This window comes from Equus caballus, chromosome 1, assembly GCF_041296265.1.
Source record: "Equus caballus isolate H_3958 breed thoroughbred chromosome 1, TB-T2T, whole genome shotgun sequence".
Taxonomy (NCBI): Eukaryota; Metazoa; Chordata; class Mammalia; order Perissodactyla; family Equidae; genus Equus; species Equus caballus.
In genome coordinates, this window is record NC_091684.1 from 122,159,947 (window position 1) to 122,183,207 (window position 23,261).

The 23,261-nt window shown below is 50.6% G+C and overlaps 1 protein-coding gene, 4 non-coding genes and 1 pseudogene across 5 annotated transcripts in view; all 6 read left to right on the forward strand.

Annotated features, from left to right (window-relative positions):
* Positions 1-23,261, forward strand: part of LOC102150068 (uncharacterized) — a 39,799-nt gene that overhangs the window by 6,131 nt on the left and 10,407 nt on the right. Inside the window, exons 5-12 of the mRNA XM_070240404.1 lie at positions 655-789; positions 3,422-3,560; positions 6,191-6,325; positions 8,960-9,098; positions 12,634-12,756; positions 13,998-14,113; positions 14,437-14,542; positions 16,992-17,115. Of these exons, the coding sequence (XP_070096505.1) occupies positions 655-789; positions 3,422-3,560; positions 6,191-6,320 (404 nt within the window). The 3' untranslated portion in view covers positions 6,321-6,325; positions 8,960-9,098; positions 12,634-12,756; ... (1 more) ...; positions 14,437-14,542; positions 16,992-17,115. The remainder of the gene's footprint in view (positions 1-654; positions 790-3,421; positions 3,561-6,190; positions 6,326-8,959; positions 9,099-12,633; positions 12,757-13,997; positions 14,114-14,436; positions 14,543-16,991; positions 17,116-23,261) is intronic.
* LOC138919450 (small nucleolar RNA SNORD116) lies at positions 1,017-1,109 on the forward strand. The gene has a single exon (XR_011429619.1). It is a non-coding gene; the product is annotated as a small nucleolar RNA SNORD116 (small nucleolar RNA).
* LOC138919407 (small nucleolar RNA SNORD116) lies at positions 3,815-3,908 on the forward strand. Its single transcript, XR_011429566.1, has one exon. It is a non-coding gene; the product is annotated as a small nucleolar RNA SNORD116 (small nucleolar RNA).
* LOC111769710 (small nucleolar RNA SNORD116) lies at positions 6,553-6,645 on the forward strand. Its single transcript, XR_002802511.2, has one exon. It is a non-coding gene; the product is annotated as a small nucleolar RNA SNORD116 (small nucleolar RNA).
* LOC111769703 (small nucleolar RNA SNORD116) lies at positions 9,353-9,446 on the forward strand. The gene has a single exon (XR_002802502.1). It is a non-coding gene; the product is annotated as a small nucleolar RNA SNORD116 (small nucleolar RNA).
* On the forward strand, positions 12,985-13,066 carry LOC111769714 (small nucleolar RNA SNORD116; annotated as a pseudogene).

Below are 23,261 nucleotides of genomic sequence, written 5' to 3' on the forward strand. Positions count from 1 at the left end.
AGGAAGAGGCGCCTGGCCCCCGGTCCCCCGGTGGCGTGGCCACTGGAGATCAGGAGGGGCTGCTGCTTCTGCCCTCTAGCCCGTGTCCCAGCGGCGCCAGCCTTCGAGTGGTGTAGGCGCTTTACGTGGTTCAGGTCCAGCAGTGGTCGGCGCGTTTCCGTCGGGCGCGGTTCGCGTGGCACGGCGTGCGGGGACAGCGGGCGCCCACGGTCGGGCGGAGGGTGAACCTGCTGGAGTGTCGTGTTCCGGTGTTCAGAGGCAGGGGCTGTGAGAGAGGGAGCCTGCGGCCTATTTCAGCAGGCCGAAAGGGCAGAGGTGAGCCGCCGGGCGAGTCGAGGTCAAAGCCGCCAGCGCGAGCTCTTGGTCTCGCGGCAGGGCCTGAGGCCAGGGATGTGTGCGGAAGACGTGCTTCTTCAGGGGCTCGGGCCCCGCGCACCCGAAGACACGCACACGCGCCCGCCTGCGCGCCTTCCTGCGCTTGTGCTGTCACACACGCCTTCTTGTCACACCTGAGGGGAAGAGGTAGAGGCCAAGAAGATGCAAGGCTTGCCCCGGGGCGGGGAGTCGGGGTGGAACCCTTGGCCTGGCTCTGGTTACCTGAGAGCCTGGCTGGGTCGCTGAGGCGTGCGCCTGCGATTGCTCTGCACTTCCCAGGTGGGATCTCCGAGCAAAGCTTGCCGTCGCCCAAGAAGAGAAGACCTTCCTGTCGTTTGTGGAGCGGAGACGCGAGGGAATCCCGCAAGAAGCGTGGCTTCGGGTGCGCCCCGTGCCCGTGGCTCGCTGAGGCTGGTAAGGATCCCCCTGCACCCAGTTCGTGCCGTTGGCCCTGGGAGTCCCAGACCGCGCTGAGAGGCTTCTAGCCCGCGGGTCCCCGGGGGCGTGCGGAGCTGGCGCTCTGAGGGTGGGTCGACAGTTGCCCTTGCTCAGGGGCTTGGCTCGGGATTCTCCGGGCCGCTGGCCGACCCTGAGGTGATGGGCTCACCCGCCGAGCCCCGCCAGCTGCCCCGAAGGTGCTCGGATCGATGATGACTCCCTCAAATGCATTCCTTGGAAATCTGAACAAAATGAGTGAGAACTCACTACCGTCGTTCTCGCCGAGCCTGAGGTCCAGCACCTGGTCTTCTCCGGGGGTGAGAGGAGTGAGGGACAGCTTCTGGTTGATGACACTCGCGCAGAGCCCGCCCAGGGCCTCAGCGTGTGGGCGTCTGCCGTGTTTGCACCGGGAGCGTGACCGCATGAGCTGGACGTTTGCGACTCGGAGGGACTTGCTTGAATGGCCGGCCTCTGCTGGCGCGGCGCCCGGGTCGCATGGGCGTCTTTAGAGTCGGAGAGTGTGGCGTTGGCATGGGCCCGGCCCGTGGTTGGCGCTGAGTACGCGCTGGCCCGGTTCTGGCCTGAGCCGTTGCCCCGGGGGGCGTGGCGGGTGGGGTGGCGGTCCGTGTCTGGAGGCCGAACAGCCGAGTCTTCCCTGGGTTCCGTTCGGAGCCTCGGTTTGGGCCGGGCAAGCCGCAGCGCCTGTGGTTGCCTTCTGGCTTGGTGAGGAGGTGTGATGGGCCCGTGGTTTTGGCGGCGGGGGCAGCGGCCCTAGGCCGCAGCGCTGCAGCTGGCAGCTCCTGTGTGTCACCTGCTCACCCGGGCCACACACAGCTGGCCAAAGGTGGCCCTGGCGCTGACGTCCAGGCAGTGTGGTGGCTGACAGGGCGGGCAGGAAGGAAAGGGAGCGGAGGGGAGCGGCCGTAGTGCGGTTCCACGGGCTTGCACAGGATGTACCCTCTTGTTGGGTTGCGACCGCCGTCGCGGTCTTGCCAGGGGTGGCGTTGGGTCCCAAGGGGGCTGCCGGTTGTTGCCTGCCAGGGAAGGCTCGGCTGCGGTAGATGACCTGTGCGGTAGACGGCGTCGCGCCCCCGGGAGGTTCGGCCCCCAGTGTTTGTCGTCCTAGCGCCTTGAAGAGACCCACAGGCCCGCGACTGGCCACCGGCCCCGTCTGCTCCGGATTGCTGAGGCGGACAATCTCTTTGACCCTGCGCCCCCTCGGGTCCGGCGCTTGCCAGGTGAAGGCGTTGCTGCAGGAAGGTTCGCTCTTCCTGGCCCGGGGGGCTCCTGTGGTCCCGGGCGTGCCGGGGAGCGGGGCCAGGGGGCGGTGTGGGGCGTCGGGGGGGGTGGGGGGGCGTGCGCGAGGGGTGGTTAAGAGCGGTGTGCGGAAGCCTGCGGGCGTGGCAGCGACCCGAGGGTGCTGCGATCCTGGGCGCCCTGCCCCGGACGCACGTCCAGCGTGGAGGAGGAGCACGTCTCCTTGTGTGGGAGCGGTGTCCTAGTTTCATTCTTTGCCTTGTCTTCCAGGAGGAGGCAGCGTTTGTGCTCTGTGAGGTCGTCTGTGGTGTTCTGGGGCCGAAGGAGGGGGTCATAGGTCGAGCGCGACGCGGTCGACTTGGGCAAAGTCATAATGCCTTGACGGCTGTCGTCCGGGAGGCTCCCTGCCCGCCTGGCGCGCGAGGTGTTGGAGGCTACACCTTGGGGGACTTGCTGTGCAGGCGTGAGGGGGCTTCCCCTTTGGAGCAGGGAGCCGCGGGGTTGAACGTTTCCTCGAAGGCCAGCGCCCCGCAACCCGCAGGCGGTGGAAATGCCGCGTCGCTGCGTGGGAATTGGCTGTGGTCTGAGACGGGTCTTGCCCCGGGTCTCGGTGGCTGTGACCAGCCGTTGCAGCGGGGTTCCCTGCTGGCCCGCCCAGGGCGTCTTGGCTTAGATAGCCCAGACCGGAGTGCGGCCTGAAGGCGTCGGGCCCCTGGAGGTTCAGACGGGCTGCTTCTGTTGCGCCGCCCGTGGGCGAGTGGTGCCGGCTCTCGTGTCAGCCCTGTTGTCCTGGCGGTAGCCAGGTAGCATTACCATCAAGTGCCGTTCCCCCCGGCCCAGCTCGCGGGGACACGCTGGCCACGTTGACCTCACATCCACGGTCAGCGTGAGGGTGTAGGTGGATGGTCCGTGTCCTTTGCTCAGAAGGAGTGGCGCTCAGAGAGGGAGTCCGGGGCCGATTGCAGCAGCCTCTAGCGGTGCGAGTTGGCGTCCTTCCTTGGGAAGTCACCGGGCTTCCGCGTGGGGTGGCAGGGCACGAGGTCAGGCATCTGTGAGGACGGCGTGCTTTCCCGGGTGCTGAGGCCACCGCACACGGAAGCCCGCAGGCACGCACGCGCGCGCGCGCGAACACACACACACACACACACACACACACACACACACACGTGCACAGGCCTGCGCATCTGCCTACACTCGGGATATCACACGCGCCTTCGGTCATCCCGAAGGGATAGAGGTACAGGGCAAGCAGATGCAAGGGTGCCGCGGGGGGAACTGTGGCACGGATCCTGTCTTCTGACCAGCTGGGCACGTTTCTGAAGCATGCGTGTGCTTTCTCTACACTCCTCAGGTGGAAGTGCCGTGCAAAGCTCGCTGCCGCCCACCGACAGAAGAAGACCCTTCGTGTCCCGTGACGAGCGCAGGTGCGAGGCAGTCGCGGCGGAAGTGTGGCCCGGGATGCGCACCACGCCCTCGGACGGCCCAGGACGGTCAGCATTGCTTTGTCCCAAGTTCGGCCTCTCGCCCTGAGGGCTTCGCTAGACCTGCCTCAGAGGCTTCTTGGGCGCGTGTGCCCGGGGGCCCGCGGCGTCGTGCTCTGAGGGCGGACTGACTGTTGCCCCTGCTCCGGCGGGGCTCGGCTCTGGATTCTCCAGGCCGCTGGCGCCCATGAGGCGATCGGCTCGCCCGCTGCGGAGCCCCCCAGCCTGCCTGGTTAGTTTGTCCAGGTTGGCAGAACGTGCTCGGATCGATGATGACTCCCTCATATGCATTCCTTGGAAAATCTGAACAAAATGAGTGAGAACTCACTACCGTCGTTCTCATCGAAACTGAGGTCCGGCACGTTGTCTTCCCCAGGCATGGCAGGAGTGAGGGACCGCTTCCCCTTGAGCGCACTGGGACGGGCACGGGCACCACGCCGGGCGTCCGCATTTGGGAGCCGTGGCATCTGGGGGTCCTTCCTCTCACCGCGTGAGGGGGGTGTCCGTCAGTCGGCGGTGCTTGGTTGAACGGCCTGTGGCTGAGGGCCGTGGCTGGCAGCTCGCATCCTAGGTTGGGAAGTCGGAGAGTGTGGCGCTGGCACAGGCCCCGTGAGCTCGGGGCCTTGTGGCTGTGTGGGCCTGGTTCCCGCTGGGGACGAAGGCCCCGGGGGTCTGCGTCTCAGAGCTGAGCAGTAAGCAGTGGAAGGTCGCGTGGTTTCTGATGAGAGCCCCGGGCCAGGCGGGCGGCCGTCAGCTGTTCTTGCCTTTTGGCTTGGTGAGGCAGTTGGAGCACCCCTCGCGGTTTGGGGCGCCGCCGGAGGGGTGAGACTTTGGTGCTGCAGCTTGGGGCTCCTCTAGTTCTCCGGCTCGCCCAGTCCACGCCAAGGTGCCCAAACGGGGACCGGGCTGTGGGCCTGGCACTCAGGTCAAGACACTGTGGTGGCTGATGGCCTGGTCGTGGGGAGCTGGGGGGGAAGAAGAGCACGGAGAGGACAGGTCACAGTGTGATGCCGTGGGCTTCCGTGGGACGTGCTGCCTCGTTGTGTTCCGAGCGCTGGCAGCGGCTTGTCGGGAACGTGCCCTGGCTCTGACGGGGCTGGCGATTGGTGCGTGCCGGGGAAGGCTGGAGGCTTGAAGGCCCGGGGGTGTGCACTGTGGTCGGTGACCTTTGTGGCAGATGGCGGGCCTTGTTCCAGAGCGGTGGCGCTCTGCGGTTCTCTCCACGGTTCCTTGAAGAGGGGCCCGGCACGTGACTGCCGGCCGGCCGGCCGCCGCTGCTCATCGATTGCTTGGGCGACCGTGGCCTTGGATCCTCCGCCGTCTCAGGCGCGGGGTCTCCGAGGAGAAAGCGTTCCTCCAGCACGGTCCGATTTTCCTGGCGCGGTTCGCCTCATGCCTCGTCGCAGGGCTTTAGGTTTCTTCGTGGAAGCCTGTGGGCCTGGCGGAGACGGCGGGTGCCGTGACCCGAGCTGCCCTGCCGCGCACAGACGTCCGCCTTGGAAAACGTCCGCCTCTCCATGGGTGGCGGGGGCGGGGTGTGTGTGTGCTCGTTCCGTGCCTCCTCTTGCCTTCGTGGACAGAGCCATCCTTGGGGCCGTGTGAGGTCGTTTGTGGTGTTACAGGTGCCGAGGGAGGGTCCAGACGTTGAACGTGACGGGTCGAGTCCCGTACGCACAGTCGAGATTCCCTCGTGGCCGTCCTCCCCGGGGCTCCCTGGCCGCCACGTGTGTGTAGGGTTTGAGGTCCTGCTTGGGGGACTTGCCTCGCAGGCCTGAGGTGGGCCAGGCAGCGCGTGGGTGGGAAGGAGTCCTGGAAGGCCGGGGTCCAGAAAGCGGGCCCGCTGTGGTAACGCCAGGTCCCTGGACGGGAGTGGGCTCCAGGTTCAGTCGGGTCTTAGCGTGGGTCGTGGTGGCCACAGACCACCTCTTCCTGGCACTTCCCCTGCCGCTGGCACCGCTGAGGGCGTGGGTGTAGCCTCAGTCAGCAGGAAGAGGCGCCTGGCCCCCGGTCCCCCGGTGGCGTGGCCACTGGAGATCAGGAGGGGCTGCTGCTTCTGCCCTCTAGCCCGTGTCCCAGCGGCGCCAGCCTTCGAGTGGTGTAGGCGCTTTACGTGGTTCAGGTCCAGCAGTGGTCGGCGCGTTTCCGTCGGGCGCGGTTCGCGTGGCACGGCGTGCGGGGACAGCGGGCGCCCACGGTCGGGCGGAGGGTGAACCTGCTGGAGTGTCGTGTTCCGGTGTTCAGAGGCAGGGGCTGTGAGAGAGGGAGCCTGCGGCCTATTTCAGCAGGCCGAAAGGGCAGAGGTGAGCCGCCGGGCGAGTCGAGGTCAAAGCCGCCAGCGCGAGCTCTTGGTCTCGCGGCAGGGCCTGAGGCCAGGGATGTGTGCGGAAGACGTGCTTCTTCAGGGGCTCGGGCCCCGCGCACCCGAAGACACGCACACGCGCCCGCCTGCGCGCCTTCCTGCGCTTGTGCTGTCACACACGCCTTCTTGTCACACCTGAGGGGAAGAGGTAGAGGCCAAGAAGATGCAAGGCTTGCCCCGGGGCGGGGAGTCGGGGTGGAACCCTTGGCCTGGCTCTGGTTACCTGAGAGCCTGGCTGGGTCGCTGAGGCGTGCGCCTGCGATTGCTCTGCACTTCCCAGGTGGGATCTCCGAGCAAAGCTTGCCGTCGCCCAAGAAGAGAAGACCTTCCTGTCGTTTGTGGAGCGGAGACGCGAGGGAATCCCGCAAGAAGCGTGGCTTCGGGTGCGCCCCGTGCCCGTGGCTCGCTGAGGCTGGTAAGGATCCCCCTGCACCCAGTTCGTGCCGTTGGCCCTGGGAGTCCCAGACCGCGCTGAGAGGCTTCTAGCCCGCGGGTCCCCGGGGGCGTGCGGAGCTGGCGCTCTGAGGGTGGGTCGACAGTTGCCCTTGCTCAGGGGCTTGGCTCGGGATTCTCCGGGCCGCTGGCCGACCCTGAGGTGATGGGCTCACCCGCCGAGCCCCGCCAGCTGCCCCGAAGGTGCTCGGATCGATGATGACTCCCTCAAATGCATTCCTTGGAAATCTGAACAAAATGAGTGAGAACTCACTACCGTCGTTCTCGCCGAGCCTGAGGTCCAGCACCTGGTCTTCTCCGGGGGTGAGAGGAGTGAGGGACAGCTTCTGGTTGATGACACTCGCGCAGAGCCCGCCCAGGGCCTCAGCGTGTGGGCGTCTGCCGTGTTTGCACCGGGAGCGTGACCGCATGAGCTGGACGTTTGCGACTCGGAGGGACTTGCTTGAATGGCCGGCCTCTGCTGGCGCGGCGCCCGGGTCGCATGGGCGTCTTTAGAGTCGGAGAGTGTGGCGTTGGCATGGGCCCGGCCCGTGGTTGGCGCTGAGTACGCGCTGGCCCGGTTCTGGCCTGAGCCGTTGCCCCGGGGGGCGTGGCGGGTGGGGTGGCGGTCCGTGTCTGGAGGCCGAACAGCCGAGTCTTCCCTGGGTTCCGTTCGGAGCCTCGGTTTGGGCCGGGCAAGCCGCAGCGCCTGTGGTTGCCTTCTGGCTTGGTGAGGAGGTGTGATGGGCCCGTGGTTTTGGCGGCGGGGGCAGCGGCCCTAGGCCGCAGCGCTGCAGCTGGCAGCTCCTGTGTGTCACCTGCTCACCCGGGCCACACACAGCTGGCCAAAGGTGGCCCTGGCGCTGACGTCCAGGCAGTGTGGTGGCTGACAGGGCGGGCAGGAAGGAAAGGGAGCGGAGGGGAGCGGCCGTAGTGCGGTTCCACGGGCTTGCACAGGATGTACCCTCTTGTTGGGTTGCGACCGCCGTCGCGGTCTTGCCAGGGGTGGCGTTGGGTCCCAAGGGGGCTGCCGGTTGTTGCCTGCCAGGGAAGGCTCGGCTGCGGTAGATGACCTGTGCGGTAGACGGCGTCGCGCCCCCGGGAGGTTCGGCCCCCAGTGTTTGTCGTCCTAGCGCCTTGAAGAGACCCACAGGCCCGCGACTGGCCACCGGCCCCGTCTGCTCCGGATTGCTGAGGCGGACAATCTCTTTGACCCTGCGCCCCCTCGGGTCCGGCGCTTGCCAGGTGAAGGCGTTGCTGCAGGAAGGTTCGCTCTTCCTGGCCCGGGGGGCTCCTGTGGTCCCGGGCGTGCCGGGGAGCGGGGCCAGGGGGCGGTGTGGGGCGTCGGGGGGGGTGGGGGGGCGTGCGCGAGGGGTGGTTAAGAGCGGTGTGCGGAAGCCTGCGGGCGTGGCAGCGACCCGAGGGTGCTGCGATCCTGGGCGCCCTGCCCCGGACGCACGTCCAGCGTGGAGGAGGAGCACGTCTCCTTGTGTGGGAGCGGTGTCCTAGTTTCATTCTTTGCCTTGTCTTCCAGGAGGAGGCAGCGTTTGTGCTCTGTGAGGTCGTCTGTGGTGTTCTGGGGCCGAAGGAGGGGGTCATAGGTCGAGCGCGACGCGGTCGACTTGGGCAAAGTCATAATGCCTTGACGGCTGTCGTCCGGGAGGCTCCCTGCCCGCCTGGCGCGCGAGGTGTTGGAGGCTACACCTTGGGGGACTTGCTGTGCAGGCGTGAGGGGGCTTCCCCTTTGGAGCAGGGAGCCGCGGGGTTGAACGTTTCCTCGAAGGCCAGCGCCCCGCAACCCGCAGGCGGTGGAAATGCCGCGTCGCTGCGTGGGAATTGGCTGTGGTCTGAGACGGGTCTTGCCCCGGGTCTCGGTGGCTGTGACCAGCCGTTGCAGCGGGGTTCCCTGCTGGCCCGCCCAGGGCGTCTTGGCTTAGATAGCCCAGACCGGAGTGCGGCCTGAAGGCGTCGGGCCCCTGGAGGTTCAGACGGGCTGCTTCTGTTGCGCCGCCCGTGGGCGAGTGGTGCCGGCTCTCGTGTCAGCCCTGTTGTCCTGGCGGTAGCCAGGTAGCATTACCATCAAGTGCCGTTCCCCCCGGCCCAGCTCGCGGGGACACGCTGGCCACGTTGACCTCACATCCACGGTCAGCGTGAGGGTGTAGGTGGATGGTCCGTGTCCTTTGCTCAGAAGGAGTGGCGCTCAGAGAGGGAGTCCGGGGCCGATTGCAGCAGCCTCTAGCGGTGCGAGTTGGCGTCCTTCCTTGGGAAGTCACCGGGCTTCCGCGTGGGGTGGCAGGGCACGAGGTCAGGCATCTGTGAGGACGGCGTGCTTTCCCGGGTGCTGAGGCCACCGCACACGGAAGCCCGCAGGCACGCACGCGCGCGCGCGCGCGAACACACACACACACACACACACACACACACACACACACGTGCACAGGCCTGCGCATCTGCCTACACTCGGGATATCACACGCGCCTTCGGTCATCCCGAAGGGATAGAGGTACAGGGCAAGCAGATGCAAGGGTGCCGCGGGGGGAACTGTGGCACGGATCCTGTCTTCTGACCAGCTGGGCACGTTTCTGAAGCATGCGTGTGCTTTCTCTACACTCCTCAGGTGGAAGTGCCGTGCAAAGCTCGCTGCCGCCCACCGACAGAAGAAGACCCTTCGTGTCCCGTGACGAGCGCAGGTGCGAGGCAGTCGCGGCGGAAGTGTGGCCCGGGATGCGCACCACGCCCTCGGACGGCCCAGGACGGTCAGCATTGCTTTGTCCCAAGTTCGGCCTCTCGCCCTGAGGGCTTCGCTAGACCTGCCTCAGAGGCTTCTTGGGCGCGTGTGCCCGGGGGCCCGCGGCGTCGTGCTCTGAGGGCGGACTGACTGTTGCCCCTGCTCCGGCGGGGCTCGGCTCTGGATTCTCCAGGCCGCTGGCGCCCATGAGGCGATCGGCTCGCCCGCTGCGGAGCCCCCCAGCCTGCCTGGTTAGTTTGTCCAGGTTGGCAGAACGTGCTCGGATCGATGATGACTCCCTCATATGCATTCCTTGGAAAATCTGAACAAAATGAGTGAGAACTCACTACCGTCGTTCTCATCGAAACTGAGGTCCGGCACGTTGTCTTCCCCAGGCATGGCAGGAGTGAGGGACCGCTTCCCCTTGAGCGCACTGGGACGGGCACGGGCACCACGCCGGGCGTCCGCATTTGGGAGCCGTGGCATCTGGGGGTCCTTCCTCTCACCGCGTGAGGGGGGTGTCCGTCAGTCGGCGGTGCTTGGTTGAACGGCCTGTGGCTGAGGGCCGTGGCTGGCAGCTCGCATCCTAGGTTGGGAAGTCGGAGAGTGTGGCGCTGGCACAGGCCCCGTGAGCTCGGGGCCTTGTGGCTGTGTGGGCCTGGTTCCCGCTGGGGACGAAGGCCCCGGGGGTCTGCGTCTCAGAGCTGAGCAGTAAGCAGTGGAAGGTCGCGTGGTTTCTGATGAGAGCCCCGGGCCAGGCGGGCGGCCGTCAGCTGTTCTTGCCTTTTGGCTTGGTGAGGCAGTTGGAGCACCCCTCGCGGTTTGGGGCGCCGCCGGAGAGGTGAGGCTTTGGTGCTGCAGCTTGGGGCTCCTCTAGTTCTCCGGCTTGCCCAGTCCACGCCAAGGTGCCCAAACGGGGACCGGGCTGTGGGCCTGGCACTCAGGTCAAGACACTGTGGTGGCTGATGGCCTGGTCATGGGGGGCTGGGGGGGAGGAAGGGCACGCAGAGGACAGGTCACAGTGTGATGCCGTGGGCTTCCGTGGGATGTTCTGCCTCGTTGTGTTCCGAGCGCTGGCAGCGGCTTGTTGTGGACGTCCCCTGCCTCTGATGGAACTGGTGACCGGTGCTTGCTGAGGAAGGCTAGAGGCCTTGCCAGGCCTGGCGTTGAGTCTAAGGGGGCTTCCAATTGATGCCTGCCCAAGAATGCTTGGTTGCGGTAGATGACCTTTGTGGTCACCGCCTCACACTTCCGGAGTGGCGCTGCTCAGTGCTTTTCCTTCCACTGATTTTCAGAGTTGCACTGGTGATTTTGATTCCTCTTGTTTTCTCTTGTATCCCCTCTTTCTTCTTGTTATCAACCAGTCAGTGATTCTCTCAGGATGGCCTTATTTCATTTCTGTGCCCATCCCCTAGTCACGTCCCTCTATGCTTCATTTTCTCTGTGGCTCTCAGAGAAAGTAGGTCTTCCACTCTCATCTCTAATGCGCTAGTTATAGATACCTGAAATCTTTTTTTTTAAAATTTACTTTTTAATTCCTTCTTATCTTTTCTCTGGCTAGGTCAGTCTTTGGTTTTTGAATAAATGTGGGGACACCAGGCCAAGAAATGGATCCAACACCCTTTGATTTCAACACAGTTATTCCATGCCAAGAGCTTGTCCTCTAACAAGTTAATGCCGTCAGGTAGTAGAACTCCTGAAGCTTTTAGTATTTCAAGCTGTCTCATGGGGCCTTACTTTGCAATTCTGTGGAGGACACTCTCATCCAGGTCTACTTGTGATTCTAATTTTTCTTTCAAGTGACTGTGTTGAAGGACCCTCCTTGGGAAATTCGTGACCCATTTGGAAGTAACCTACTTCCAGCAAGCATTTTGTCCTGGAACTCTTGGCCTTCAAATTTGCCCACCTTGTTAGGATTTTCTTTTGTCCAAATGAAGGGATTTTGCCTTGACTTTGAGGCACAGAAAGGACCATGCTTGTTAATTTCACTGGGACAATTCATGTGGATATCTTGTATCCTTCAGTCAGTGTCCCTAAGAAGCCCCTTTTGCTGGTGGTGACCTCATGTTGCAGTGGCCCTTGCCTTTCAGCCAAGTACACTTCCCTTGTGAGTCCTTCCAGACAATGTATGTCCACCTTTTTTCAAACTTGTGTTGAGGCAGTCTACGTGGAAAGAGTAGGTTAGTCTCCACAAAAGTAATCGCTTTTATTAAGGCATTTCTGTGTTATTTAAATACCTGCACAGTGTCCCAGGTCACATTCTTTTGTTTTTAATCCTTGTTCTTCAGCAGTGTGAGTGTCAATCAGGAAGCTTTATATAACAAATGCCATTTTAATTGGGGAATTACACCCATACGTAGCAGACTTCATGCACACATGGTGCATCCTCCTCTTTTTGTTATTTCTCTGTTTAGTATTTCCAAAAAGCCATAATGAAATTGAACATTGCTGTGTTCTCATTTGCTTCCCATATGCCCATTTGTTTACTGGACCTTCAAAGTTGAACAGTTTTTATTTGATACTGAAGTTATACTTCTGTATATTTATACTACAACACATTTACTTTTCTATGTTTGACTTTCCTTAGATTATTATACTTTTTCAACTGACATATTTAATATACAGAAATCTTAACTTCTTATCACATGCAGATATTTAGTGTTTCTTTTTTTAGATTACCTTCTTTGGTTCTAAATGAGACAAAATCTATTGATCCATACTAAGTTGACATAATATCTTAACTGTTTTGTCCATTGTAATAATCAGCCTACCCAGTGAGATTTTTATATCTATTGTAAATTTTTCTGGGTTTTTTTCCAGTTTATTTTTTTACAATTTTTATTGCTTACCTGAGATTGTTTACTATTCCCATTTATTTCAAGAGATTTTTGTAGTTACACTGTAAATATTTTTATCATCACTATTTTTAAATACTTGTCAGATAACTATATCATTTGTTTAATCTTTTGTTGACATCTTTTGATTTTTCTTATTCTATGAATGATTTTCCTGTTTCTTGTTTTGTAGGTGATTTCTTATTTCCTCATGGACAGTTTTTGCTATTTGGTTAGACATACCTGAATTCTATTCAAATTTTTTCTTTTAACACTCATGCACCCCATTTACGTTTAATACAAATAGCTTGTCCTACTTTTGTAGGCTGTGGTTTCAATGGCAGTCTAGTTGTGATAGCTGATGTGGTACTGTTTCACAATCACTTGGTTTATCTGGTTGTGATGGGCCTCCGTCTAGCTGCTACTAGTGCTGCCTAAGGTCCTGGAATGTTTTTCCTGGACCAGGATGCCTATGTGTCTATTTAGGGGAAGGGAGACTAGAATACAAAAATGAAGAATTCCTCTTAGTTCATGCAGCTCAATAACATGGGATAACCCGACCTCTGTCACCCAGCTGATACCATCCTCAGGTGCAGAAGGAAATTCTCCAGTCTATAGAACTTTGAGGCTATGCAAATGAGAATGCCTGCAGGGTAGAGATCCCTAGGCCAGTTGACCAATGAATGTCTGTGTTACAAATCTTTGCTCGTTTTTGTTCTTTTACTACAGTTCAACATAGAATCAGCACTGGTTTTCACATGAAAGAATTTTTTTTTTTCTCCTTGAGAAGTAAAATGACGGAGACTAAGTCTGGCATCCAAACTTCACTGTCCAGTGGGAATTTTCACACTGGTAAGCATTTTGTCCTGAGAATAATGACATTCCTCTTAGGACATTGTAACACTCCAATAACAATAAGATTCTGACCATGCTAGTCAACTGTGAGGCTAATTTATTGACTTTGATGACTGGTCTCCATGATTGGCAACTGTGGGTCACTGTGTCTGACAGTGTCAGAATCCTGAGTGTTCAGTTTCTACCACGTATCTCAGGATCAAGCTCCCTTTTACAAATGTGCCTGGATCAATGATGACTTCAAAAATGGATGTCGTTGGAATCTGAACAAAATGAGTGACAAGATCACTTCTGTGAGCTGAGGTCCAGCACAAGGGACAATATCATGCAAATAATATGGAAAGGAATTCAGTTTGGTCATCAAGTGATACTAAAATAAGGGGACTATGGTGTTGGAAAACTCACATGCTGGCATATGCTAGAGGAAACGAATTGTACAGAGGCTGTAAATAACCATCATGGAATGACATGGTAACTCTTTGAGTGCTTGACTGGCAGCACCCATAGTAAACAGACCGTGGAGAACCAGCAAATGAGTAGGGAACACTGCAGGAAAAGGTTGTGTGCCTTACCTTGAGCCAGTCACTCAGTTTTCTTAGATGTCACAGTCTTGTGAGGATCAGCATGTTTAGGTCTATTAGATAGTAAATTAGAAAAAAATTGTTAGTTTTTGCTTCTCATTTAAATAAAATAAATATTGAAGTGATATGTGAATATCAACTTCAATTGAATATTGAAGGAAAATTGAAGGGCAGATTGTATTTATTGGATTCTCTTATTCTGTGCTTTAATTTGCTTGTTGACCCAGTCTCAAAGATTAGAACAATTTTTTTCTTTTTTCTGTCAGTCAGGGAGAAATTTTCTAGGTATTTGATAATGGGTTAAATTAGATACTTTTTTGAACATTTTTAACCATGAAATGGTTAAATTTCCAATTCTTGGAATTTTATGTGGCTATTATTAGCTAATATTCATATTCCTTCAATGTGTTTATGTGTTGTAAGAGAAGTTATAATTTCAATGAGTAATGCTCAGGAGGGCCTTTGGATAAACTTTGAGACTAAGGTCTTAGAAAAATTGATTTTCTATATGACCCTTTTCCAAGGAACAAGCATAGTTTTTCTAGTTACATAGAAGATCAAGTGAATATCTATGGTTAATTCCTTATTCCTTCAGTAAACATTCAATTGGGAAGGTTTTGTTTTACAACTTCCTAAATTTCCTCTGTGCCCTTGTAGAATGGAAGTGATTTTGGAAGAGCATGGAATACTCACAACTGTAGTGAAGAAGTGCTGATTTTGTCACTTTTACCTGTTCCCTTTCCTGAGATGGAACAAAACAGTGCAATCCAAAGGTAATAACCAATTTTAAATAAATTTACTCTTAAAGGCTTATTTTTATTATATTTTTCTGTAATCAAATAGATAATTGGTTTTGTGATGTATCTGTTAATCTAAACAATGTGAATTATTAATTAATTTGGTGAGTTGTCCAATATTTTATCTCCTTTATTTCCAGGATTTTTGTGCTTTCTCCCTTTGAATAATATCAGAAACATTCTAGGAAAGCAATATAAGTATATTTGAAATGAAGGTACATAATAAACCCTCTTGTGCACATTTGACAAATGGACATGTATACATCTCATCTTTCCATATTTTTACCCTATTTTCACAGGTCAACAAGAACAAATCTCAGGTTTCATATGAAAATGTTTATTCCTTCTCCTTGAGATAAGACATGAAGGAAAGGCCCATCCTCAAGGACCAGTGGGAATTCTTAGGTCGGTAAGCGTTTGTCCCTAAAATATCGACATTCTTTCTAGGGATTATATAATACTCGAATTACCATAAACACTGTCTGTGATAGACAGCTGTGAAATATGGATCATTGATGTAGGGGCTGGCCTTCATAACTGAATAGGGTGGATAAATGTGTCCTAGAGTGATGAACTCTGAAGTGCTGTTCTTTTAACTTTGTGAGACAAGCAGTGCCCTATTTTAGAAAGTTGTGTGTATCAATGATTGCTATAATAATTGATCTTATTGAAAAATCTGAACAAAATGATTTAGACAGTCACTTCGATGAACCTAAGTTCCAGCACAGATATTCACCCTAAGCAAAATATATACAGGGGGAGATCAGCGTTTTTATTTATGTGGTACCAGCAAGAACTGCAGTACTAGAAAGCAAAATTGCGGGTGTATATTAGAGGAATTGAATTGTATGGTGCTCTATATACATCTGATTTGGGGGTGAAATTACAACTCTTTGAGTGCTTACCTGGCAGCATAAATACACTTGTAGTAAACAGCTCCTGGGGAACTAGCACTTGGGTACAGGCATTACCTTGGAAATATCGTAGATTTGGTTCCACACCACCACAATAAAGTGACTATCTCAATAAAGCAAGTCATGCAAATTTTTTGTTTTCCCAGTGCGTATAAAAGTCATGTTTACCCTATACTGCAGTCTATTAAGTGTGCAATAACATTGTGTCTAAAAAAAAAAGTACCTTCCTTAATTAAAAAATATTTTATTGCTAAAAAATTCTAACCATCATCTGAGCCTTGAGAGAGTCATAACATTTTTGTTGGTTGAGGTCTTATAAAAAACACAATATTTGTGAAGGGCAATAAAGCAAAGTGCAATAAAATGAAGTATGCCTACACTGGAAGTTCTGGAAATTGTTATGCTTATACCTGAGCCATTCACACATTTGTCTGAGCTGCTGGAATCTTCTGAGTAATGATTGGTCTCTTGAGGGCTATTAGATGGTCAAAATCCAAAGAGATTATGGACTTTCACTTTCCTTTATTAACTGAAACAAATATATGATGATTGAAAAGTAGATACTATATGTAGAATCTTCACAGTCTAATTTGCTTGCCATCTAGTCATTGGGATTGAATTACTTTTTCTTCATTTTTGTTTTTCTCATCAACCAAAAGAGCAACTTCATATACACATGCATACTGGCTTAGACTACATACTGCATTAAACATTTTTTAGATGTGAAATGATTAAATTTCCAATTCTTGGTTATTTTACATGGCTTTCCTTGACCACTTTTATATACCCTCAGTGATTTCCAATATGTTTGAAGAGAGATCATTGTTATAATGAATGGAAGATATGGTGGCTGTGCTGAGGAACCTGTGACACCAATGTCTTTGAAAAAAAATATTTCTAAACTAACATGTTCCAGGGAGCAAGCATTTGTTGTTCTTGTGGTATAGATGGTACAGTGAATATCTCTGATGGATTCCTTATAACACCTTGTTACTAAATATTCTATTAGGAAAGTTTTGTTTCTCAATTCCCTAATGTCCGCTGTTCTTTGTAGATTGGAAGTGATGTTTGAGGTGTTAAAATTAGTAAAGGAAACCCCAACTAAAATTAGAGTCCAGGAGGCCTGTAGAGGGAGCTCTCCCATCCTACTATTCATCATCAATTACCCCAAACAGGAAGACATTGATTACAGTGTTAGTTACAGACCTTGACAGGAAGAGAGGTATCTTGCACTCCCAAACAGGAAGTGCAACAATTTTACTGCTGTATCAGGAGGAAGGAAGATTTCCCTCTTGCCCAGCAATAAACCCAGCCATTAGAAACACCAGAGCACAGCCAATAAGATCCAAAATAACAGCCAATAATGTTGTTGATCTTAAACAAATAGGCATCCAGTTATTTCTCCAGCAAAAGTAAGTATTTGAGATCAGTGAAGAATTGCAATTTGGGGTCTGCAACCATAGTGAACCACATGCAAGTCCTCCAGAAGCCAGGGAGGATCAATCCTTTTATAGAGGGGAAGAGGAAGTTGGGAGGGCCATTGTAAACAAAGAGTTGGAGGTGTAGTGGCTTTTCATTGGCTGAGTCATGACAGTCTCTCGTTGCCTGAGCTTCTTGCCTGTCAAGCAGAGGAAATCTCTCTTCTTCCTCTTGGGTTCTGCAATCCAGGTAGGGTATGAGAGCTCCTCCTTTTGGCCTCTTGGTTCCAATTTAATGAGGTTTCTGTTTGTTAATCTGACACAATGATCACCTGAACTCTTACTTTCCTCCAATGAACTGCTTTTTCTTTGCTGATGACTTTCTTGTCCTGCCCTCCTTCATCTTGTATAACCCCTCAATGTATTTCTCTACCTGCCAGATGAGATGCTTCCTGATTCATGAGCTATTTAATTAAGCCAATTAGATCTCCAAATTTACTAGTTGAATTTTTTTTTTAACAGATTGGTGGAAGCAGTGGGATTTGAAGCAAACTTCTGACAACATCCAGGGTCAACAAGAAACGCAGGTGTGGCACCCATGAACCCTTTCGAGTTCACTCTTTCTTGTCATTTCCAGGGGCCATTGGTAAGTTCCAGTGGCCAAGTTTCCACTTTCTCTTTGTGTTTGAACTCCAAATCTAATTGGCTTTCCTTTAAAGGGCCTTCTTTTCAGAATGCAATTCCCAGGATGCAGTAATATCTCTTGGTTACTGCCGATTTTTTGAGTGGAAAACTCCAGCCCTTGATTCTGTCTCCAGGTTCTGTTTGGAGTCAGCCCCTAGATTCCACACTGGGAACTGTTGGTAGTAGCTACAGTTCTCCATTTTGTTTGGAATCTGTCCATAGTCACCGTTCCTTTGGATTTGCTGGTTCAATCCTTATCCCCCAGTCCAAAATCCCATTGGAATTGTTGGTGATGTGCCTTCTTTTTGGCCAGGGCCGTGTTTTGGCCAGGATATAGTAACATCTCTTGGTCGCTGCCAATATATTAAGGTGCACAAGTTTGTTTGTCTTGTTTTGTGTGGATAAAGGCTAGCTAAAGAAATGAGATCCTTTATATCCAAAGACTTAAGCATGCCACCTTCTGGCACACCTGCTTATGTTATGTTTAACAATTATAGTCCCAGAAGTTGTAGATATCTAGAAAGATGGCAAAATTTTACTAACAACAACCTAGAAGTACAGTGGCCATTATGGGGAACATTCCAATGAGATAAAATACGTTGTTTAAGAAATACACTTGAGAGCAAGTCATACAAAGTAGATCAGACAGAATGGGATGCCTACTTTAATTGTTATGCAGAAGCTTACAAAAGTCTTCAAGATTTCAAAATATATTAAAAGACTTATTACAAAAGGTGAATGAAAAATAAAGAGTCAAAAGGTACCTAAGACAAAAGGTGATAGGACAGACATAACTCCTACTGCCCCCCTTGTTCTGTTTCACCTTTGTACTCACCCTTTACTGATTCTCTGTCTGAACTGCCTTTCTACTCTGAAGAGAATATTAAACAATTACTGTTGGAAATAAAACTACCTGAGCCTATAGACAAGCCTCCTCAGGTGTCCTTTACCCCTTGGTCAAAGACAGAACTAGGAGGTATAGTCAAAGAATTTCTTAAACCTAGGGAGGGCACAGGCCTGACTGAACTCATGACCAAAGCTGAACATTTTGAAAGGCCCCTGGAACAAGATCACAATCAGAAATCCACCAAGCTAATAGCAGCTATACAGCTACAACAGCTCCAAGGCCAGAGACCCAAAATAGCGCCTGGGTCTCCCACATTGCACCCCCCAGGGGTCCATCTTCAAAAAAACACTGGTCCAAAGATCAATGTCTCAATTGTGATCAACTGGGACACTAGAAAAGAGATGGCTCTCAAATGTCCTATACAAATTTTTCTCTAATGCCTTCATATCTATGTCCAGGGATAGCCCCCATATGGACCCCTCCCAAAGTGAACAGGACTGATAGGAATTCCCTGATAAACTGCTATGTTATGCGATTAAACAGCCAAGGAGAAACTATAGTTAAAATTAATGGTATTATTTCATCTGCCAGAAATTTTGCTGTTTGTTCCAGCTGAATCCTGATTTAATAACTTTACAGTCAGAAATTTGGCTAAATTGGAAACTGATATTCAGAGCTTGACGGGAATATTTTTGGCTTTCTGCCCTATGCTAAAATAAAAGTATGTACCCAGAGGGAAAGAAGAAAATTGGAGGTAAGGTAATTGGAAGGGCAGAATAGCCTCTTTATCATTTAGGCTGCAATCCCGTTCTTTGGGGAACTGGAAACAACTGTCTTTGTCTTGAAAATCTCTGTAGGGCCAAAGCTGTGGCTCTAGAAGTTTAAAGTTTACCCACCCTTTTGCCAATTCCCAAAACCTTACCTATTCCTCTCAAAATGTCTAAAAAGATGAGGACTTCTGAAATAGAATTGTCCTGCATTTAATCTATGCCTTCGTGATGTAAATTTTCTATCCCCATCTTCCCTAGCACCTAAAAGCCATTCCTTGAAATGCAAATATTTCTCATCAGAAAGGGGAAGGTATTTGGAAACTGGGCTAAAAAATATCTAAAATGTCCTCTCCACAAATACTAGCAAAAACAAAAGCTATAAGATCTCTATTTGCATCTTTATGTGTATTTGTGTGTTTGTTCATATATATATGTACATATAGATATATATGTTGTAAATGTGAGATTTTTTTCTTCCTTTGAAAGATATTGCTAAAATTTATTTGTAAATGAGCTCTGTTTAGTTGGTTTGAAGGCAAGTGCTTGTAAGGATTGGGCATCCTAAAGTTCTCAGGAATATGAAAAAAAACTAACCCAAATGTTCTTTCAAGTTCAGGTAATCTAAGATAATCTTTTGTAAATAAAAGTTAGTTTAAGTTTGTTGGTTTAATTAAAGCAGACGTGTCTTTAGAGTTATCGGCATTAAATATAATACGTTTATTCTACCTAGGCTTACAGATTTGTCAACAAGAAAAGTAACTTAGTATGATGAAATTTTCATAAGTAACATAACTGCAGGCCCTCCAGGACCAGTTCTACTGACCCCATTTTATCAACAGAGTAATTGGGAAATTGTCTTTCAGAAAATTTGCCAAGTCATGTAGCTACAGCATGCACAGAAGAAATTTTGACTTGAAATGACTGCAGAATGAAAGATTCTCCTCCCCAGAGAACCAAAGGACTGGGAAATGACCAGAACGTAAAAGTGAGACTCTTATGAGAAGTGAGGAGTCAGTCATTCAGGAAGATCTGGTGTAAGATTCCTTCCCCACCTCATCATAAATGTTTAGAACCTTACCATAAATTCTTGAAGAATGTTGAGTAACTTACCATAAATACTTGAAGCCCACCAGTCAAAATCAATCCCACCAGCATTTCTGTATGCCAGCCTGTTCTCCCTAACCTCTTAAATTTTGCCCCAAATGCTTAATCAGGGAGAGAGATCTGAGAGCACATACCCTGTCTTGCTGCAGATTGATCTCACAGAACGGAACTGAATTCTTTTCCCAAAAGCTGATGCTGTAATTAATTAACTGTCTTGTTTCTGCACATCAAGTAAGAGAACCCCATTTTTGTGTGGCAACAGTAATCTAAGCCTAATTGTTAAGGGCAAGAAAATTAAATAATGTAAATGGAATAAAAGTTTTTTCAGGTGAACTTTTCACCTGTTTCCCAAATATTTTTGGCAACATGAAACTTCAGTGTTCCTAAGTTAAATTAAATGATAGAGACTTATGAAATATCCAGACCCATTCCCTAATAAGGTAAAATATTGGAAGTTTTGGCTTCTTATTCCAGAGGAACTAGAAGGAACTGGATCTGTTAGTAAACATGTCTTGTTTCATGCTGAGAATTTTTTTTATGAGAAAGCACATATTTCTAGAAATTGTAAAAAGTGTTTCTAAGTCTACCAATCCGCAGAATGCTAATGTAAAAGACAGTTTATATTTGCTTACTTTTCACTAAAAAATAAAAGTTTCTAAGGGCTAAAAATTCTGACATATGTAATTAAAAGTGTTACTGAAACCAAAGTGTGTTCCCTCCTGGCAAGTTAAATCAGACTCTCTACCAGAAGTAAGTTGTCTCACAAAGTAAAGTATATTTGCAAAAATAGGAGACCATGACAAATCATTTTCAGAGTCAAGGCGTTCCCAAACAAAAGGAAGCAGGGACCTTTTATTTCGGATGGGGAATGAATATCCAAAAGGGAGAGGTGGGTATTCGCTTGCACAGGCTCAGTTGGAAAACGTGCTTTCACATACACTGCAGGTTACAGGGTAATGAGGCCTAAGCTCCTATTGGAGAGATCTTAGCATTGAAAATGAGGCAAAGGTGATAGTCTTAGCTCTTATGGAGAGGCTTGGTCTGGTTCAGGGTGGTTGGTGATTGCATCTCCTTAACACAACAGAAGGAAAAATGAAAATTTGGAAAAACAGTTAAATGCTTCCAAACCCACCCTTGAGCTTCTTGGGGCAACTAGGGCAACTAGTCGATGACAAAACTACTGATCATAACATGGGAAAGGAATTTTGTGTATAGACAAGACTGGCTAAGATTGAAATCTTTTTTATGCTGTGCCTGTATAGATATATAAGTATTCTAGAAATTGTGTGACATTCCTAAAATCCTAATTTGTCCTAGTATAATGTTATCAGTTGTAATTCTGGTTATTATCTTAAAATGTTGTATGTCACAGAAATAACCAATTTCTTTGTCAATTGCATTATAATGAACCTTTTTTTTTAGTCTTTTGTCATTTATACTCTGATGTCTTTGTGAGAATCAAGAAGATTAGTAAAAAGGAAACTCATGAAACTGAATTGGGTCTCTGTCATCAAAATTGAGACTCATACTAAAAGGACTGAATGTGACTATCAAGAAAATGCCCTAAATGACTTTCATACAAAGACAGTAGCACAGAATCTATAAAGACTGTAGCACATGTGGATGAATCCATTCTGCTTCTGCAAAAATTAAACCCTCTTTGCCAGACTTTTGCCATCCTGATGTACTTATAACATGGCAACAGTCAGCTCCTGATTCAGAGAAATTAGGATGGGTAAACAATGGCTATGAATTAAATGAATAGTTGGGGTTATAGGAAACGCAAGACAGCTGCTTGGTTCTTCTCGGCTCCCTGGCAAATCCCATTTTTCTGTTTTTGCATTTCTTCACCCACCACAGTGCATTTGAGATAACTCAAATTGTGAATCATCATTATTGGAGAGACTTCTACAAAATTACCAAAACAGTCTACCAACAATGCTGATACCTGTCAGGTTCATAATCCTGGAAAAACTATTTTTGTCCCCAGAGGGCCTCAGACCTTCTCCCTCTGGACCCTTTGTTACCTGCAGCTGGACTTCATTCAACTGCCAATTATCATGGCTTATCAATATGTTCTTCTTAGTGTATGTATGTTTTCTGTATGGGTTGAGGCTTTTTCCTGTTGTAAGACTGATGCCGTCACAGTGGCAAAGAAACTGTTAGAGAATGTGTTTCCCACTTGAGGTATGCCTTCCACAATCTCCAGTGATTGAGGCGCCCACTTCACTAGGCAAATTATATGAGCCTTAACGAAAGTCTTGCAAACTTCTTGAAATTATTGCTGTTCCTGTCGGGTAATGTTGACTAACCCTTGTGCTGCCAAGCTCCAGGGAGTGGACTCTTAGATTCATGTGTTGCACCTAAAGAAGGTACCAAGCCGCAACTGGACCTGCACATTGTCTGGTGACCTGAAATTTAAGATTTTCAGGAATTGAAGCAGACAGCATCTGAAAGAGAGAGCTTCTCCTGGATAACTGAACCAGGCCTTTACGCCCTTTCTTCACTGTTGTTTCTTACTTCATTTTCTCCCTTTCTTTCTTGGAAGGACAGTGCCCTCTAATTGTTATATTTGTCATCAGAAACCAAGACAGCAATGACCCCTTGGGTCCCCCTAAGTAACTTCACTGGAATTTCAAACGCTGTTATATTTAGATAGTCGTTCAATATGTAATAATACAGTATCTGAGTCTTGGGTGAATGATGCTAACACCTATATACCATACCAGTGAATAAATCCCTGAATGTCATCCAGAACTTAACAATAAATATACAGAGCAGAATTAAAAACAACTTAACAAGCCCAGTTTCCAAGATTGTTCTAAACCAGGAGCCCAGAGCTGAAGATAACCAGCTAAATAGATCAAAGGACCATAGATCCCTATTTTATGCAATTGGGTTTCTACTTTTCCAGGGGCTGCTTCAAGATCTGGGCTCCTGGTTTGTTAGGTATAGATGTAGCTCCTAGCTACATCTTTATATGTGGACGTTTTGAAATGGTCTTTATGCTTGAGCAACTTATTGCCTTGACAGCTGGAGAATAAAAGGGCAGTGTGTCCTTGCTGTAAACACTGTTCTTTTCTCTCTCCATAACAAAATGGAAGCCTCTCATTGATTTGTACCATCAAATTTCTAACTGCCTTAAATGAGAACTTCCAGGAAGCATACATGATTCTGGGATTGCCTCCACAGGGAGAGATTTCTCTCTGTAGATTGGAGTAAGTGCCAATGAAGAAATGATTGGAAATCTCTTCCTAACATTAGGAGAGTTGGCCAATTCCACAGCCAAGACAGTCTCAGCTTAGCAACAATTACTTGACTCATTGGCTAAAATAGTTTTGGATAATCATAAAGCCCTTGATTATTTACTGGCTGAGCAAGGAGGTG